At 38.4% G+C, this 15,039-nt stretch overlaps 1 protein-coding gene and 1 long non-coding RNA gene across 5 annotated transcripts in view; one reads left to right on the top strand and one right to left on the bottom strand.

Moving 5' to 3' along the window:
- Window positions 1-3,193: 3,193 nt before the first annotated feature.
- The window catches only part of LOC103721651 (secretory carrier-associated membrane protein 4-like), a 26,854-nt gene continuing 15,008 nt past the window's right edge, over window positions 3,194-15,039 (top strand). For 2 of the 4 annotated variants that reach the window (XM_039114703.3, XM_088712420.2), the window contains exons 1-9: window positions 3,194-3,330; window positions 3,746-3,856; window positions 3,942-4,004; window positions 4,132-4,165; window positions 4,283-4,405; window positions 9,158-9,220; window positions 9,347-9,440; window positions 10,585-10,630; window positions 10,721-10,788. In XM_039114703.3, the coding sequence (XP_038970631.2) occupies window positions 3,277-3,330; window positions 3,746-3,856; window positions 3,942-4,004; window positions 4,132-4,165; window positions 4,283-4,405; window positions 9,158-9,220; window positions 9,347-9,440; window positions 10,585-10,630; window positions 10,721-10,788 (656 nt within the window). In that variant the 5' untranslated portion in view covers window positions 3,194-3,276. Of the gene's footprint in view, window positions 3,337-3,745; window positions 3,857-3,941; window positions 4,005-4,131; window positions 4,166-4,282; window positions 4,406-9,157; window positions 9,221-9,346; window positions 9,441-10,584; window positions 10,631-10,720; window positions 10,789-15,039 lie in introns of all 4 variants that reach the window. The other 2 variants (XM_088712421.2, XM_088712419.2) reach the window with 1 other exon arrangement.
- On the bottom strand, window positions 11,526-12,917 carry LOC148699700 (uncharacterized). The gene is made up of 2 exons (XR_015973968.2): window positions 12,301-12,917; window positions 11,526-11,885 (listed from the first exon to the last, which is right to left on the bottom strand). It is a non-coding gene; the product is annotated as an uncharacterized LOC148699700 (long non-coding RNA).

Genomic DNA, 15,039 nt, shown 5'->3' with positions numbered 1-15,039 from the left:
TATGTAAATGACATATTTGTTTAAGTTTACATCTTATGTAAATAACCTAACCTATTTATGTTTTTATTCACATCTTATGTAAAGATTGCTTAACAAAAATATACATCTCATACATATATCAATTTCTTTTTAAGCATAGGTATAAACAGAAAAATATCTTTTGATGATCATGAATCCATAATCGGGTCATATCACACGCCTCTCATGCATATAATTTCAGATTTGAAAATTTTAATTAAAATATACTTCCAACTGAAATTTTGATCATGCAAGACATGATTTTAATTATTGCAATCTCATTGTTAATTAAAAACAACATGCAAGATCGGAAAAGACAACAAAAAATCTGCATGCTGAAATCTGAAATTTCAGCACGCAGAAATTTCAGCCAGCATACATTTTAAAATTCAGATCTAAATTAATCCCTATCAAGCCTATTAATTTTAATCTTAATCTCAAAAATGCAGCTTTGATACCACTGTCGAGTTATTCCCGCACGTGTTACGACGATCACAGCGGAAACCCACGCGCGGGGTCGTTCATCTCATGAACATCCTAGGGAACGTAGATTTCAAAAAAGTTTTGAGTTCTCTAACTCAAAAAATTATGAAATCTAAGAAAAGATTAAAATTAAAAACTTGATTAATTTCAGATCTACAATTAAGAATTGTAAAGATCCTATTTTTATCTTTGAGCGGGTAGATCTTCATCGCTATCTGATAATCGATGGATTCGGTTTGCTTGAAGCCGCACAATCGTCCGGCCTCTACAGGTATTCACACGAGGTACAGATCGCTCCTTGATCTCACCGGGGTGCTAGCTCCCTTGTAGAGATCGCTTTTGATGGCTGATTTTCTCTTTCTTTCAATCAACTCTTTGATTGCTTTGAGAGAAAGAAGGAGGAAGAGGAAGAAGAGGCAGCGCTTCTTCTTTTCTTCTTTTCTTGCACACGCCTGGAAGGATGAGAGGAAGGAGCTGGGGTGGCTGAAATCAATGACCTTCAATTCCTCTTCAGCCCTCACGACTCTCCTTTTATAGGCATCTCATGCCTAGCTAAACAAGGAAAAAGATTTCAAAAAATCCATCCTTAATTCATCCCTCCTAATTCTTCCCAACCCCTTACTTAAAAGGGATTGGAGAGAATCAAAGAGAGGCAACATGGCCTCTCCTTGTGCCGTGTGGCAAGCTAAGAGGAGGAGGAGCGGCGGACGCCGCTCCTCTTGTGCATGGGGAACCCAAGAAGGAAAGGAGGGGCGGATGCCCCTCCTTTCTTTGGTGCGGATCAAAGAGGAGGGGCAAAATCCCCTCCCTTATTTTTCCTTTTTGTTTTACACGCATGAAGGAATGCCTTTTGAGTCTCACAATCCACTAGTGACACCTAGCAGTATATAGTGGCAACCCAATAGAACAAAATAGATAAACCTCTAAGTGGAGTTAGCGTATGATACAATACCTCTATCGTGAATCTCGACAAAATGGAGGTTATAGATAACTCGTTAAACCTCATCGTCTGTCATACGTCAAAATTTATTTGACTCAAGTTTGAGATTGAAAAACTCTTTTTCCAAAACTGCCATGGCCAAGGTCTTTTGAACTTAGTCTCATAAATCATATAGGATCTCTCTTAATCTATCAAGGTCGATAGATTCCATCTAGATGCAACCTTAATCCGACAGTGAACCTACTGCAGCCAATCTGCACTACAAGGATCCTGATAGATAGGGCCCATGTTTATGTACTCGTCAAACTACAGCAACCTCACCGTGAATAGCTGAGGCATCGCATATCTAAGTACCGATCATACAACTGCAGCATCAAGTAAGTCACTGACGAATGGATAGACATCCAAGTGACTTCTTGCTTTAGTCACGCTCAGTATCCTTGTTCTCTAACAAGCACTTACACAATTACTTCAATATCCCCACACTGTGGACTTAAGACTCGTTCATTAAAGAAAGTGATATGTGCACTAATCTCATTGGATCGATCACCATCCTTTGTGATGATCCATTGATTAGGAGCAATTGAGAAATTAATTACCAATGGTACATGTCTTAAATTCTCAACTCTTGAGAATATGTGTCATCATTTTATTAATTTTTTGGACGATTCATGGACATATAATAAGATGAATGAACAAAATGCCCAATTTTATTTATTAATAAAAAGGTTAAGTACAATTTTATGTCCCAGAACTAATATAATGCGTCCGTCAAATTGGCTTATAGGGCATACTTCTAACAAACACATATATTTCAAGTTCCACACCTATTAGAATATATCATACTTGTCTAAAACTATAGAAGCTTTATAGTTCTTTTAACTCCATTGTGATGACATTGTGGGTAGTAGTAATGGCCATGATAATAATGGCAGACCCATGACATATAAAAGTCGTATATAAATAGGATATTGGAGCTCACACATAAGTCATAACATACATAGATATACATAAAAAAGAAAAGAAAGAAACAAAGTTTGTTTGCAGATTAGTTTCTACAATGTTCCTTATTTTCATGTTAGTCACTGTTTTTTCTATATTTGCATTTTTATTCTTAAAATCTTATAATTTGTTGCTTATACATCCCTCAAGTTAACTTGATGTAACAGAATATTTTATTTATATTTTCCTAATGATGTTAGTTTGATGTCTTCTAGATAGTTTTGTTCTCTATTCTTATACTTAATCGGCCTCTTATCTCATGCCCCTCCACTATTAGTCCCATAGCAGCCAAGTTGTGATCAAGAAGAAAGTGAAATAGGGAAGAAGGGAAAATATGTAAGAAGAGGCTAAGTCGCAAGCCCTGTCAGCTATCTAAGTCAAGTCCTTCTTTTGTTCAATAAAAACTAGCGGAAGGATCAATTTATACAAATTAAAAAAAAAAAACAAAAGTTTGTATATTTAAATATGAAAGGATAGGAATTGACCTGCAAAACACCAAATATTTCATGAACTATCTACGAGAACAAGGCAGATGAGGCTGTTTATATTTCAAATGGCGAGTTTGCCCTTATCAAACCCCATCACCCGATCCCGCCACCTCCGAACTCCGCATTCCGACTTACTCCCGCCGAGCGGACAATTGGTTAACGGGCAGTGGCATTTTGGTGATTATTGCAAATCCCAATGTCAGAAAATTGGGCCCTGCAACCGAACTCAAAAGTAGCCGCGCCTCATCCTCCTCGTGCCCGAAGAACAGGAAAGAGAGAGAGAAAAGAGGCGAGCGAATCCCCTCTCCGCCCCCTACCTCCTTGTTTGATCGATTCGTATTGGCTATGAATCGGGATCCCAATCCCTTGGACGACGAGGAGGACGTGAATCCCTTCGCGGTAACCGTACGACCTCTCTGTCTCTCTGGGCCTCTCTTTCTCCCCCCGTTCTCTTCTCTTTTTCTCGCGCGTTTTTCTCATCCTCTGCATACAACGCCGGAATCCTTGAATTTCCGGCTAAAATTATGAATTGGATAGCTGGAATCGGTAATGCGTACTCTGGGATCTTGATCTTTTTGGGGTCATGCTTTCTTGGAAACCCACAAGGAAACCTAGCGAATGTGTAAGGATTCCGGGTATTTATAGTTATTTTTTGGAAAAAAAAAACATGTTTGATATTGAAATGAGTCAGACAGAGGAAACAATAGTTTGGATCTTGGGTTGAATCTTGGTTTTTTGCCTTTTTTTTAGGTTTTTTCATTGGTTTTTGAGTTGATGGGTGATAACGATCATGCTAGTAGTCTTTTGTTTACAGACTGCTGCTGGGACTGATTCAAGATCGCGCCTTCCAGCATTGCCATCGCAGCCTCTGGGTTTTGGTAATAAATATGATGCCACTGTCAATGTGCCGTTGGACGCGACCAATGTGCGTGGTGCCATTTAGAATATTATTGTGTTAAGGGGTGAGGAGATTGATTTGATTGTGAGATATCGTTTGCGGGTGCGTGCAGGATATGAAGAAGAGGGAAAGGGAGCTAGCAGCTTGGGAAGAGGAGTTGAAGAAGAGGGAAAAGGTAGGTGGTAACTAAACTGGTTGCTTTAGTCATATACATCTCATTCTTCGCATATCATGCTATCCAAGCTACTTTGATGGATGGCCTTTCTATATTAAGGTAACATATCTCTAATTTGTTATTACAGGGCATACAACGAAGGGAAGATGCGATGACTAGAGGTATCATGAGAAGTTACTTTAATAGCAGATAACTGATTGTACCGTCAGTATAGGTCTGCTTGTTCATATGTAAAGTCTTTTGTTGGTTATAGTTGAGTATGACACCTTTTAATGCAGCTGGCATCATGATCGAAGAAAAAAACTGGCCCCGATTTTTTCCTATCATTCATCATGACATAGGCAAGGAAATACCAATCCAAGCACAAAGATTGCAATATCTCGCATTTGCAAGTTGGCTAGGTTTGTAGCTTCCTTTTATAATATCTTGACTGAATGGGTCACCACATCCTTTTTGTATAAGAAGAGCTACTTATCATCTATTGGTTGTGGAGCTTTGCATCAATAAATTCATAGGTCCTGTCATATTTACTAAGAACAGGAAAGCAGCAAGGGGATGGTACTTTTACGTTTTCATGGAAGATCAAGTCATCAACTTGTTGCTTGAAGAACTTCGGACTTGTGAAACAAACAAAAATAGATGTTGGGCTAGTCATGCATGGGGCTGTGGTCTGATTTATTGAAAGAAGTGGGTAGGTGAATATTGTCACAAGGATTTTATTTTTCTTTTTAAAAAGGAGCGAAGGTAGTTTCATTTACGAAATAAAATTCTTTATAATCTCATTGCTAAAGTTAGTTTTTAGACATCAGGCTTCTGGGAAAACTAAGATAAAATTCAACCGCATGGGCAAAAGAGAATGCAAATGAATTCAGATGGGTTTTAGGCATGTGTTTAAAACACTAACAATGTACATTTTTATTGGTTGTAATTTATATTCACTGTGTATTGGATCCTGATATGCCTTTGATGTGGCACAGTGCCTGTTGGATACTTCCTCTGAGCTTCCTTTTTTTTTTTCCTTTTCCTGGTTTAAAGAGTACCTGATATGATGAGCTTTCACTTTATGTGTAAGATACCTTCTACAGTTGTTTGGTTATGGTTCTAGTCCATTCACGCAGTTTCAATGCTGAACCCTGAAATCGATAATGCAAATATAGCCTCCTTCATTTTTTATTGTTGTTTGCACCCGAACCCTAGGAGAGATGGAGATAGAATGATGGAATTTATGATAAACAAAAACAAAGCTAATGTCCATTGAACTCATGCCAAAGACATTCTACTATGGTCATGCCAAAGGAAATTAATGCAAATACATTTGTTGAGATGTAGAATCCTCTATTGAATCATCACTGCACTTATTTCAACCCGACTGTGTATATCATAAAAATCTAAACTAAGTTACACTCAGTCATGGACATAAAATTCAATATACATCATCTACATGGCTAAGTCAGATGGTATTGGGGCTTCATGAGCCCATTAAGTGCATGTTTCATAATTATGCTATATCGAAAGATTGGTTCCAAGTGCCAAGCTTCATCTTACTTAAAATAATGAAGTTTATTGGAAACCTGAGATTGATGCAATTAGATAGAAGTGTGAGCTAGCTTTAGCCAATGTTGATGTATAAGAGTCTCATTAGGACATGATTCAACTTATGAAAAACAATTGTCAGTCCATATAGAACATCTAACTAATGAAATGGCTACAGTTGAGTTTGGAGGAGCACAAAACAAACATAACCCATTCCATTTCTTGATAAACACAGGTTACCTTCTGTAAAGGGATGCACAATGGTCAGGTCTGGGCAAGGATATACTATATTTTCCATTGCATCTTTTGATAACCCAGGCTCATAATGTAACTTTTGGCCTGTGGCCTAGATATTTTGCATGCTGTTTGTAATGGAAAGATGAACTCAATGAGTTAACAGTTACTAATTTGTTATCAAATCTCTTGATTCTATAGAAAAATAATATGCCCAATCAAATCTGCTATATTTCATGTCTTTATTGGAGTAGACCTAGACTGATATCTAATATACAAATTCCAAAGTTTGAGATTATTAGTAAGGCTACAACTTGGGTTGAGTTCAACATGAACCTGATCAAGCCCATTTTTTGTTCAGGCCAACTTCTTACGCAACAAGGTTGATAAACCTAAGCAAACTTGACAGACTAAATTTAGCTTATGATGAGGTTAGGACAAGTATGGTCTGAGAAATCTCAAATGACCAGGTTGGGTTAGTAGATATTGTTAGGTCAAGTCCAGACCAGATGTTAAGGATACAATCTAGAGATAAAAATCATTCTTTAACTTGTCATACATTAACTTTCTTAAAATATTTGAAAATAGAAGAAGGTAATATTCTGATTTTATTTATGTATGTCGGCATATTTTATATGATAACTTAAAAGTAATAGTAATCTGAGGAGTCCATATAGGACCTACACATATTTCAAGCAAAATGATCAATCTAACTACAACTTGATGTTCCTGGAAAATTAGAACTTTAGTGGCATGAAAACCAATAAAATATTGAATCAAAGTTGTTTTTTTTTTCAAGGTATCTTCATTGTCATTGGTGGCTTTGGTGAGTAGATATTCATGACACCAATCATCACCACCTACAAAGACCCTATTAGATAAGCTTTGCAAGTGCTCAGGATTCTGGCTGCTAGAACATGCTCAACTTCTCACCAGGTTATCATGCTGTCAAAATGGCAAATTCCCAACAACTAACTTCTCGTACATAATGACTTTATTAAAATAGATCCAAATCCAACTTGCAAAGAGAAAAATTAAAGTTATCTAACTTCAATCCAGCGACACCCACATGCATAATAGAAATATTAGATCAAAAAGATAAAAAAACATGCTTATCATTTAGAATAACTCAAATATCACAAAATTGAAATTAATAAGAGATGGAATAATGAAAATTATTACGAGTACAAGTCTTTGTGCTATATGTTCATTGAGTTGATACCTAACTTTAGTTAAAATGAATAGCAATGATGGGATTTACAAATATATGATAAAGGAGGGTTTAACTTGGTGGGTGGGAATTTGGAAAATACTGGGGCTTGTAGTTGAATTAGAAACTGGCTAGAGAGAGCGTGGAGGTCAGCAATCAGCCAAAAGGGAAATTTAGTTGCAATAAATTTTTAGGATTTGAAAAGAGTTAGATGTGTGAATATTTAAGTAATTTATATGACAAGCATTTGGAAATCAAATTATGGATCCTATAGATTTTCTTAGTTTTTCTTCCTTTTACTAAAAGGAAAAGAATTTTTTCTCTCTCTTGGCTTAGTTTTATAGTAAGATGTGTAGTCATGAATATCACCTAGAATACTTAAATTTTAGGATAATTAAGGGTGACTCAAGGAGTATGTTGTACAATTAAGAAGGTTGATTCTACTGAAATCATTGACATAGTGAGATTTATTATGTTTACAAGTTTTTTTTGCTACATATTCTTCAAGTTGATACGTATCTTTAAATAAAATGGATAGCATTGAGGGGATCTAAATTAATACACTAAAGGAGGGTTTGACTAATTGTGTGATTTGGGAAATATAGTATATATTTTTCATTTTTAAGATGGTCATGTACAAAATGAGCTCCACAACAAGGGGTATATAGGGGCTTGTAGTTTGAAGAAGAAACTTGATGCAATGGAGATTTAACAATAGAAATTTTCTACATAACTCTAGGATTCTTGCATGGCATTATTTGTGATGTAAGATGCTAGAGTTTAGATTGTTATTTTGTTTGGAAATTATTGCCCAAGATTCGTTGAATTAGTACCAGAGGTCATACCGGCTAGTGACCGGTTCAATATGGTACAATTCTGCACCGTTTCGAGGCATATCAAAACAAATAGAACCAGAGGGGAGAGGGAGAAGGAGGTAAAGAGGGGTGCAGGGAGGGAGAGAGAGAGAGAGAGAGATGGAGCTCGAATTTGGCAAGAGAGAAAGGGATGGAGGGAGAGGGAGGGTGAGGAAGGGGGGGAGAGAGGCTCGGATCCTGCAGGAGAGAGAGGGAGAGAGAGGCTTGGATCCGGCAGGAGAGAGAGGGAGAGAGAGGCTTAGATCTAGCAATAGAGAGAGAGAGAGAGGAAAAGAGAGATTTATCTGGCTGAGGATCTTGTCATAGTCGTTGTCGTACAACGTTGTCATCGAACTAGCCAGAGATGAAGGGCTTTGTGCTTAGAGTTTTGAAACAGTGGAGGGGCAAATGAAGCAGAGCAAAGTAGAGTGGAGGGGTGACTTCATATTCCAAACCAACTGGTTGAACCGTGTCGGTAGCCGTTCAGTATGGTTCAGCAATCCTTGGTATAGCCAGAGAGTTGGATGTATGGTTATGCTGAGGTTCGGAGTCACTCTTCTTGAAGTGCAAGATAAGCAAGAATGCATAGATATTATCATGCATATTAGCTGAAATAGCCCAGCAATATGGATAGCATTAGCATAAAGCAAGCTCATATTCCGAGTGTATTAGCTCTTTTTGTGCTGCATTAGTTTGGAGTACAATTTCATTAGATGCTACTCCTGAAATAGTGCTGAAAGTAGCGAAGATGACTTACCATTTAAAAAATGACAACTTTTCTGGTAACAAGAGTTTGATTTTTTTTTTCTTATACTTCCATGCGATCAAGCTAAGCTAGCCACATTGAGGAGTGTTGGTCTCCTTTTCCTCTAATGACTCTAATGCACTTTTTTCAAAGTAAGTATGGTAGTTGTTGATCTAGAAGGGATCTCTCTTTGTTCTTTCATGCCATTGCAGCAAATGACATATCGGTATCTTGCATGGAGGACTTTATGATATTGTCAAATCCTTTAAAGTTTTTTTCATTTATCAGATAGTGCTGTGAGATATCATATCTTGTTGTTATTTTATCAGAGTATTGTTTAATCCAAAATTAATTTTGGAGAATAATTTTACAGTCCTAACTCTTATATTGCTTGTACAAAACCAATATATAATAATATGAATTTTAAGGCTGGAGTATGGCGATATATAAGCAGGTGGACTATGGTGGAATATTGTTGTATGCTATTTGGTTATGCAATCTATATACTGTAGTAAGAAGAGTTGTTATTGGATAAACAAATTATTTAGTAATGTCTTGTTGGCATTTTTCCTTGCAGGAATCGTTTTTTGTCTTTTATGGAATGTTATTGCTGTGATTGTTTGTTCGATTAAAGGGGGAGGTAAAGTTCTTATTAGTTGTGTAGCATAATGCCTGCTATCTGTTTGGTTAGGCTTGATTCTTATACAATGTTTTTTTTTATTAGACAAATAGAGCTATAGTGGTTTGTTAATTTTTAAATCCACAGGTGTTAAGATTTTTTTCCTCGCAACCATCTATGCTATGCTTGGTTGTCCCCTATCATATGTGCTTTGGTACAGGCCTTTGTATAATGCGATGAGGTAGGTTGTCTATACTCAGCAGTGAACAGCCCAACTTTCTCAACCTTCCTTTTTGTTACTCGAATAAGCAATTTCATGTTTTTGGTACAAAATTTATGAAGTTATTGCCTGGGTTATCATTTACTCAAGGAGTTATTGGTTACTTGTGTACAAACATTGTTATGCTGGACATATCAAATTTATGTGATAATTGACAAAAACATAATCCTTTTTAAATTTAAATTTTGACAAGCATATGTAGACCACAGGATGTTTGAACATGCACTGGAATTTGCCTAAGCGAAACATTATCTTCAAACTCTTTTGGCTCACTGGCTTTTTTGAACTGAAATGGGGAAATTTTAGTTATATTCCTATAAAGCTGCAACATATTCAAAATTTGGTCTATCTTCTTTAGAAACAAATAGTTTTGGAAACATAAAACACCTAGTTTTTGTCAGCAATTTGCAAAACCATACCTAAGTTATTTTATGGTATTAATTCAAATCCACTGGTTTCTTGAATGATAGCCATTTTTCTAGCACTTTATACTGTTAGCTCTCAAGTTTCGTTGTTTATTTTATGACTCATGAATCTACGCAGATTAGCATTTTTATTAATGTTACATGGCAGCACTGACGTACCAGTTTAGATTATCCAGGGTAACCATCAACAAAAACCTTCTATGATAAGAAATTCAAAAAGCCCTAATATCTGTATATTTTTTCTTTATCTCTTGTTATCTTTTACCTAGTTCTACCTGAATTTGGTTGCAATTTTAAAAAGGCAGAGTTTCGGAGTGTCATATCCTGTATCTTCCTAGAAATTTATGCTACAACAATAAGTCTAGCTAAACTGGAAGAGGAAGGCGAAATTTCTTTTTTTCATTTTCTGAATTTCTATTCCTATTTTATGAAAGTCCTCAGGACTGGAATTGTCGCATATCAGCTGCAATAAGAGAGATCATGCCGTTGTTCAGTTTTGGTCACTTTTGTTATAACCCTGTGAAAATCAAACTTCACATAATTTGAAACTAAAATTCTGCAATGGGATCAGTTCTGACTTTTGTATACCTTATTTTTTGACTTACCATGCACGTGCTTCTGCATAAGTCAGCAAGCATTTATTGGATCTTTTGTTTTTAATTCTTGTTCCCGTTATGCAGAACTGACAGTGCAGTGAAGTTTGGTTGGTTTTTCCTTTGCTACCTGGTGATTTCCTTGTTCAATCATCTGGGATCTATATTTCTTTTTGACTATTGATTGACTTCTTTTTTGTGTTATCACAATGCCATTGTGCAGATACACACTGGTTTTTGTACCCTAGCTGCTATTGCTCCTCCAATTGTATTCCATGGAAAGTCATTGACGTAAGCATTTTGCATGTGGCTGCAAATTATGTTGTTACTTCTGCTTGTTATCAAGTTGCCTGATTGGATAGCATACAGTATGAAAGAAGATAAGCATGGTAGTCTTGTATGGATATGTTAAAGCTGAACTTCTATTTGGCCTCGTTGCTTTTATTTCATTTATTTATTGGCCTATTCTTGTTAATTTATTTGTCTCCAAGTTCTGAATCAGATAAGCTTTCAATTTGTTTCTCATCTTTAGGGACTGAAATGTTATAGTCTACTACATTTTGTCAGTCAAATTGTGCAGTTTGTTTAAACAGTTGGTAATTGGTATTCTGTTAGCCTACTTCTGTTCTATGCTATCATTGCTTTTTACAATATGTATTGGTGGCATCCACTGTTCTGCATCTCATTGTCTCTATTTTATAATCCAGAATGCAGACAATCTGAAAATTCCTACTCCAACAACCAATTGTCGTCATCACCTTAGGAAAGTCAGTATTACATGCATGCATGCTTGGATGCTTGCATGCATATTTACATGCATGCAAGTACATGTATGTATGCATGTATATAGGCATGCATGCATGTTCATATACTAGCATAAGTTACATGCAAATGCGCATGCAACAGGGGATGTGCAATCAGAAGTTAAAATGATCATAACTTAATTACGAAAATTCATTAAAATTATATATCATTTGAGACATTCATGTTCAAATTGCAATTTTGAGAAAAAAAATTGGACTGAAGTCTAATCAAACTCATCAGGGAAATGAATTACATCTTTGAGAGAAGCTTCACAACATACATCCAGCTTGAACCTAACACCCAACAACATCGATGATGCAATACAAAGTCCTAAACACTACTGATCTGCCTTAAGATAGCATTTATAATAATTTTGCAAGACAGTGTTGATCCTCCTATGTCTCTTTTCATTACACTTTTTCTCCCAACTACTGACAAGAAATTTCACATAAGAGACCACATTCTCCGCCTGTTCAAATTTCTTATTGAAGATCCTATTATTTCTTTTGACCCAAGTGCATCAAGGGATAACCACAACAAAAACATCCCATTTAACTTTCCACTTTGATGATACTATGTCCATCCTGCATGACGTCTGTCATGCCCCGAGCCCGGAGCACGGCAGACGCACATATCAACATATCAATATATATATATGTTAAATCACAGGCACGGGCGTGCAAGGCACCGGAACATATCAATGCTATCACAGGTGCCTAAAATTTGCTTAAGCATTATATATATATACATATATATATATACATATATATATATATATACATATATATATATACATACATATATACATATACATATATACATATACATATATACATATACATATATACATATACATATATACATATACATATATATACATATATATATATATACATATATATATATATACATATATATATATATATATACGGAACAATCTTACAGAGTTTCCAAAATTTGCACATATCAACATAATTCAAATATTTTAGTTAAACTAACCAAAATTCTAATTTTAGCAAAAACTTCCAAAATCTATCGCACTCCCCAATCCCGTGCAATCAAGCTTCTGGATCTGAAAAACAAATAAAATAGGATAATGAGTTACACTAGCCCAATAAGCAATATAATACCCCAGAGTAGGGTCAAAGCATATCAGATAATTAATCAGAACACAAAATAATGACTAAAAATTAAATCACAGATAAGCACTTTTTTTTCTTTTCAAAACTTATCATCATTTTCACAAAAACTCGGATACAGAAATCTCAGCATATGTAGGCTACGGCCACGAAACCCAGTGGCATGGGTCACACAAAGTGCCAAACACCACTACTATTATACACCGGTGGTACGGTGTCCAAACACAACTATTCTAATTTCGGTGGTACGGTGTCGAAACTGGTCTCTCATAGATACAAGTCGACAGGGCCAATGAATAATCTTCATTGGCGGGGCCAGATCATAGCCATGCTGAGAATACATACATGTATACAAAATAGATTTTTCATCATTTGCCTAGACACATTTTTCAGATTTCATAACATATAACACAAATTTCAAATGATATTTAATATGCATGACACATTTTACTAGGTACAAAATGTATCTCAAGATTCAATCACTAATAATTATTTTATCAAATACTTTGAAAAATACACTTTGAAGTTTGAAGTAATAAATTACTTACCTTTTCTTGCGTAAATCCCACTTCAAACAAACAAATCAAGTGCACCTGTTTAGATATAATAATTTTTTTTTGTTAATTTCAGGACGAAGCAAAATCTAAAATACTATTGGACACGGCCCAATAGGGCCCCACATGGCTGAACTGAGCCCAAGTTGGGCCCATAATAGGTACGGCCCAAATAGGATCCAACAAGGCTGAAGTGGGCCCAAGTTGGGCCCACAAAAGGGTATGGCCCAAACTGGGCCCAACATGGTTGAACTGGGCCCAAGTTGGGCCCGCAATGAACAGAGCCCAAGCTTGGCCTAGTTCGGCCCATGATGGGCCTTCTTTCTTTTCTTTTCTTTTCTTTTCTTTTCTTTTTCTTCTCTGTCTTTCTCTTTCTCTTTCTCTTTCTCTTTCCTTTTTCTTTTTTTTTCTTTTCTTTTCTTTTTCTTTTTCTTCTCTTTCTCTTTTCTTTCTCTTTTCTTCTTCTTTTTTTTTTTTTTTTGCTTAAACGGGTTCTTCAGACAACGCATGTCCGAATACACCCAAGAACATCAAAATACAAAATCTCACGTAGTGCCAATGGCAGCTCCCGCTCTCCTGCCCTGGTGTGCCGCATATGCAGCCACCCAATCAGCCGCCCCGTTGACCTCCCTAAATACATGCTTGGCCTCAAAGGTCGCACCATCCCTCACCATCATCCTAATGTCCCGAATCAGAGGGTGGCCAGTACTCTCACGCCGAATCCACCCAATGACTGTGGTCGAATCGCCCTCCAAGATGATCGAGCTAGCCCGCAGTACCTGCCGCGCATGGCGAAGGCCGGCCCAGGCAGCTCACAACTCCGCCCCTGGAACTGATATGTCGAACAGCTGGCAACCGCCTGCTGCCACTACCCTGAAGTGAGGGTCATGTATGACGAAGCCTGCCCGGCCTCGTGTACCTCTATCCAGCACTGATCCGTCAAAGTTAACCTTGAGGAAACTCGGGCGTGGGGGCTCCCAGGTGAAGAACACCGTCCGAGGAGCTGCCTGAGCAGAGAAGGAACCCCAGGTGTCCCGAGCTATCAAGGTCGTGTCTGAAGGGCTGGTGGGTCTGGACTCCATCGCCATTGCTCGAGCAGACTCCGCAACAAATCTCGGCGACATCCTGCGCTCACCGAAAGTGCGAGCGTTCCTTGCCAGCCAGATCTGATGGGCGGTGCAAGTCGCTCGGATGGCCTCCTGACATGTCCGAGGACTGGCCAGCCATTGTCGTATCATCTGTAGGAAAAGTCTCCTCTCCCGCCACGCTTCCTCCGGGATACCCGTCCACTGCCATGTCAACCTCGCCCAAGTGCACCCGAATAGTACATGGTCCACTGACTCGTTTGCACCGCAAGCCCCACACTCCGCAGGGATCCCCAAACCACGCCGGCTCAGCACTGCTCTCGTCGGGAGGCGGTCCCACATCACCTTCCATAAAAAGAGTGCTGCCCTCGGGTGGAGCTCGGACCTCCAAATCCAGGCACAGTCCCGTCCCCGCTCATGCTCCCGCTGAATCACCCGGGACAGATCACCCAGCCTGACACTGGCCCTGCATGAGGTGCCCCAAACCCTGACATCTGCCCCCTCGCATCCTGGTACTGGAAGAGAAAGGATCCTCTTAGCTAGATGTGCCCCGAACAACTGATGTAGTCTGCCCTCGTCCCACTCTGCCCTCCCTAGTGCTAGGAGGTCGCACACCTGGAGCCCCTCTGCTGCCTCAATATCCACCGTCATCGGCCAACATCTCAAAGAAATGGTATCCACCCACGGATCATCAGTCACATCAATGGTCCGGCCATCGCCTATCAGCCATCTGGTATTTGCCAACACAGTCGGCAGGTACCTCCCAATCTCGCGCCACATGAAAGAGATACGGCGACCACTCCGTGCCACCTCAGGGCCCCCTCGGCCATATCTGGCTGCCATCACCCGGCTCCAGAGCCCCTGTGGCTCCAACAAGAAACGGGCTGTGTGCCGAGCAATGAGAGCCTCATGCCGCTCCAGAAGGGACTGTACTCCCAAACCGCCCTCGCTGGTGGGACG

Source organism: Phoenix dactylifera, chromosome 16 (genome assembly GCF_051530095.1).
Source record: "Phoenix dactylifera cultivar Ajwa chromosome 16, Ajwa_hap1_PhDact_Kaust_v1.1, whole genome shotgun sequence".
Classification (NCBI taxonomy): domain Eukaryota; kingdom Viridiplantae; phylum Streptophyta; class Magnoliopsida; order Arecales; family Arecaceae; genus Phoenix; species Phoenix dactylifera.
This window is presented reverse-complemented; position numbering and strand designations above follow the sequence as displayed.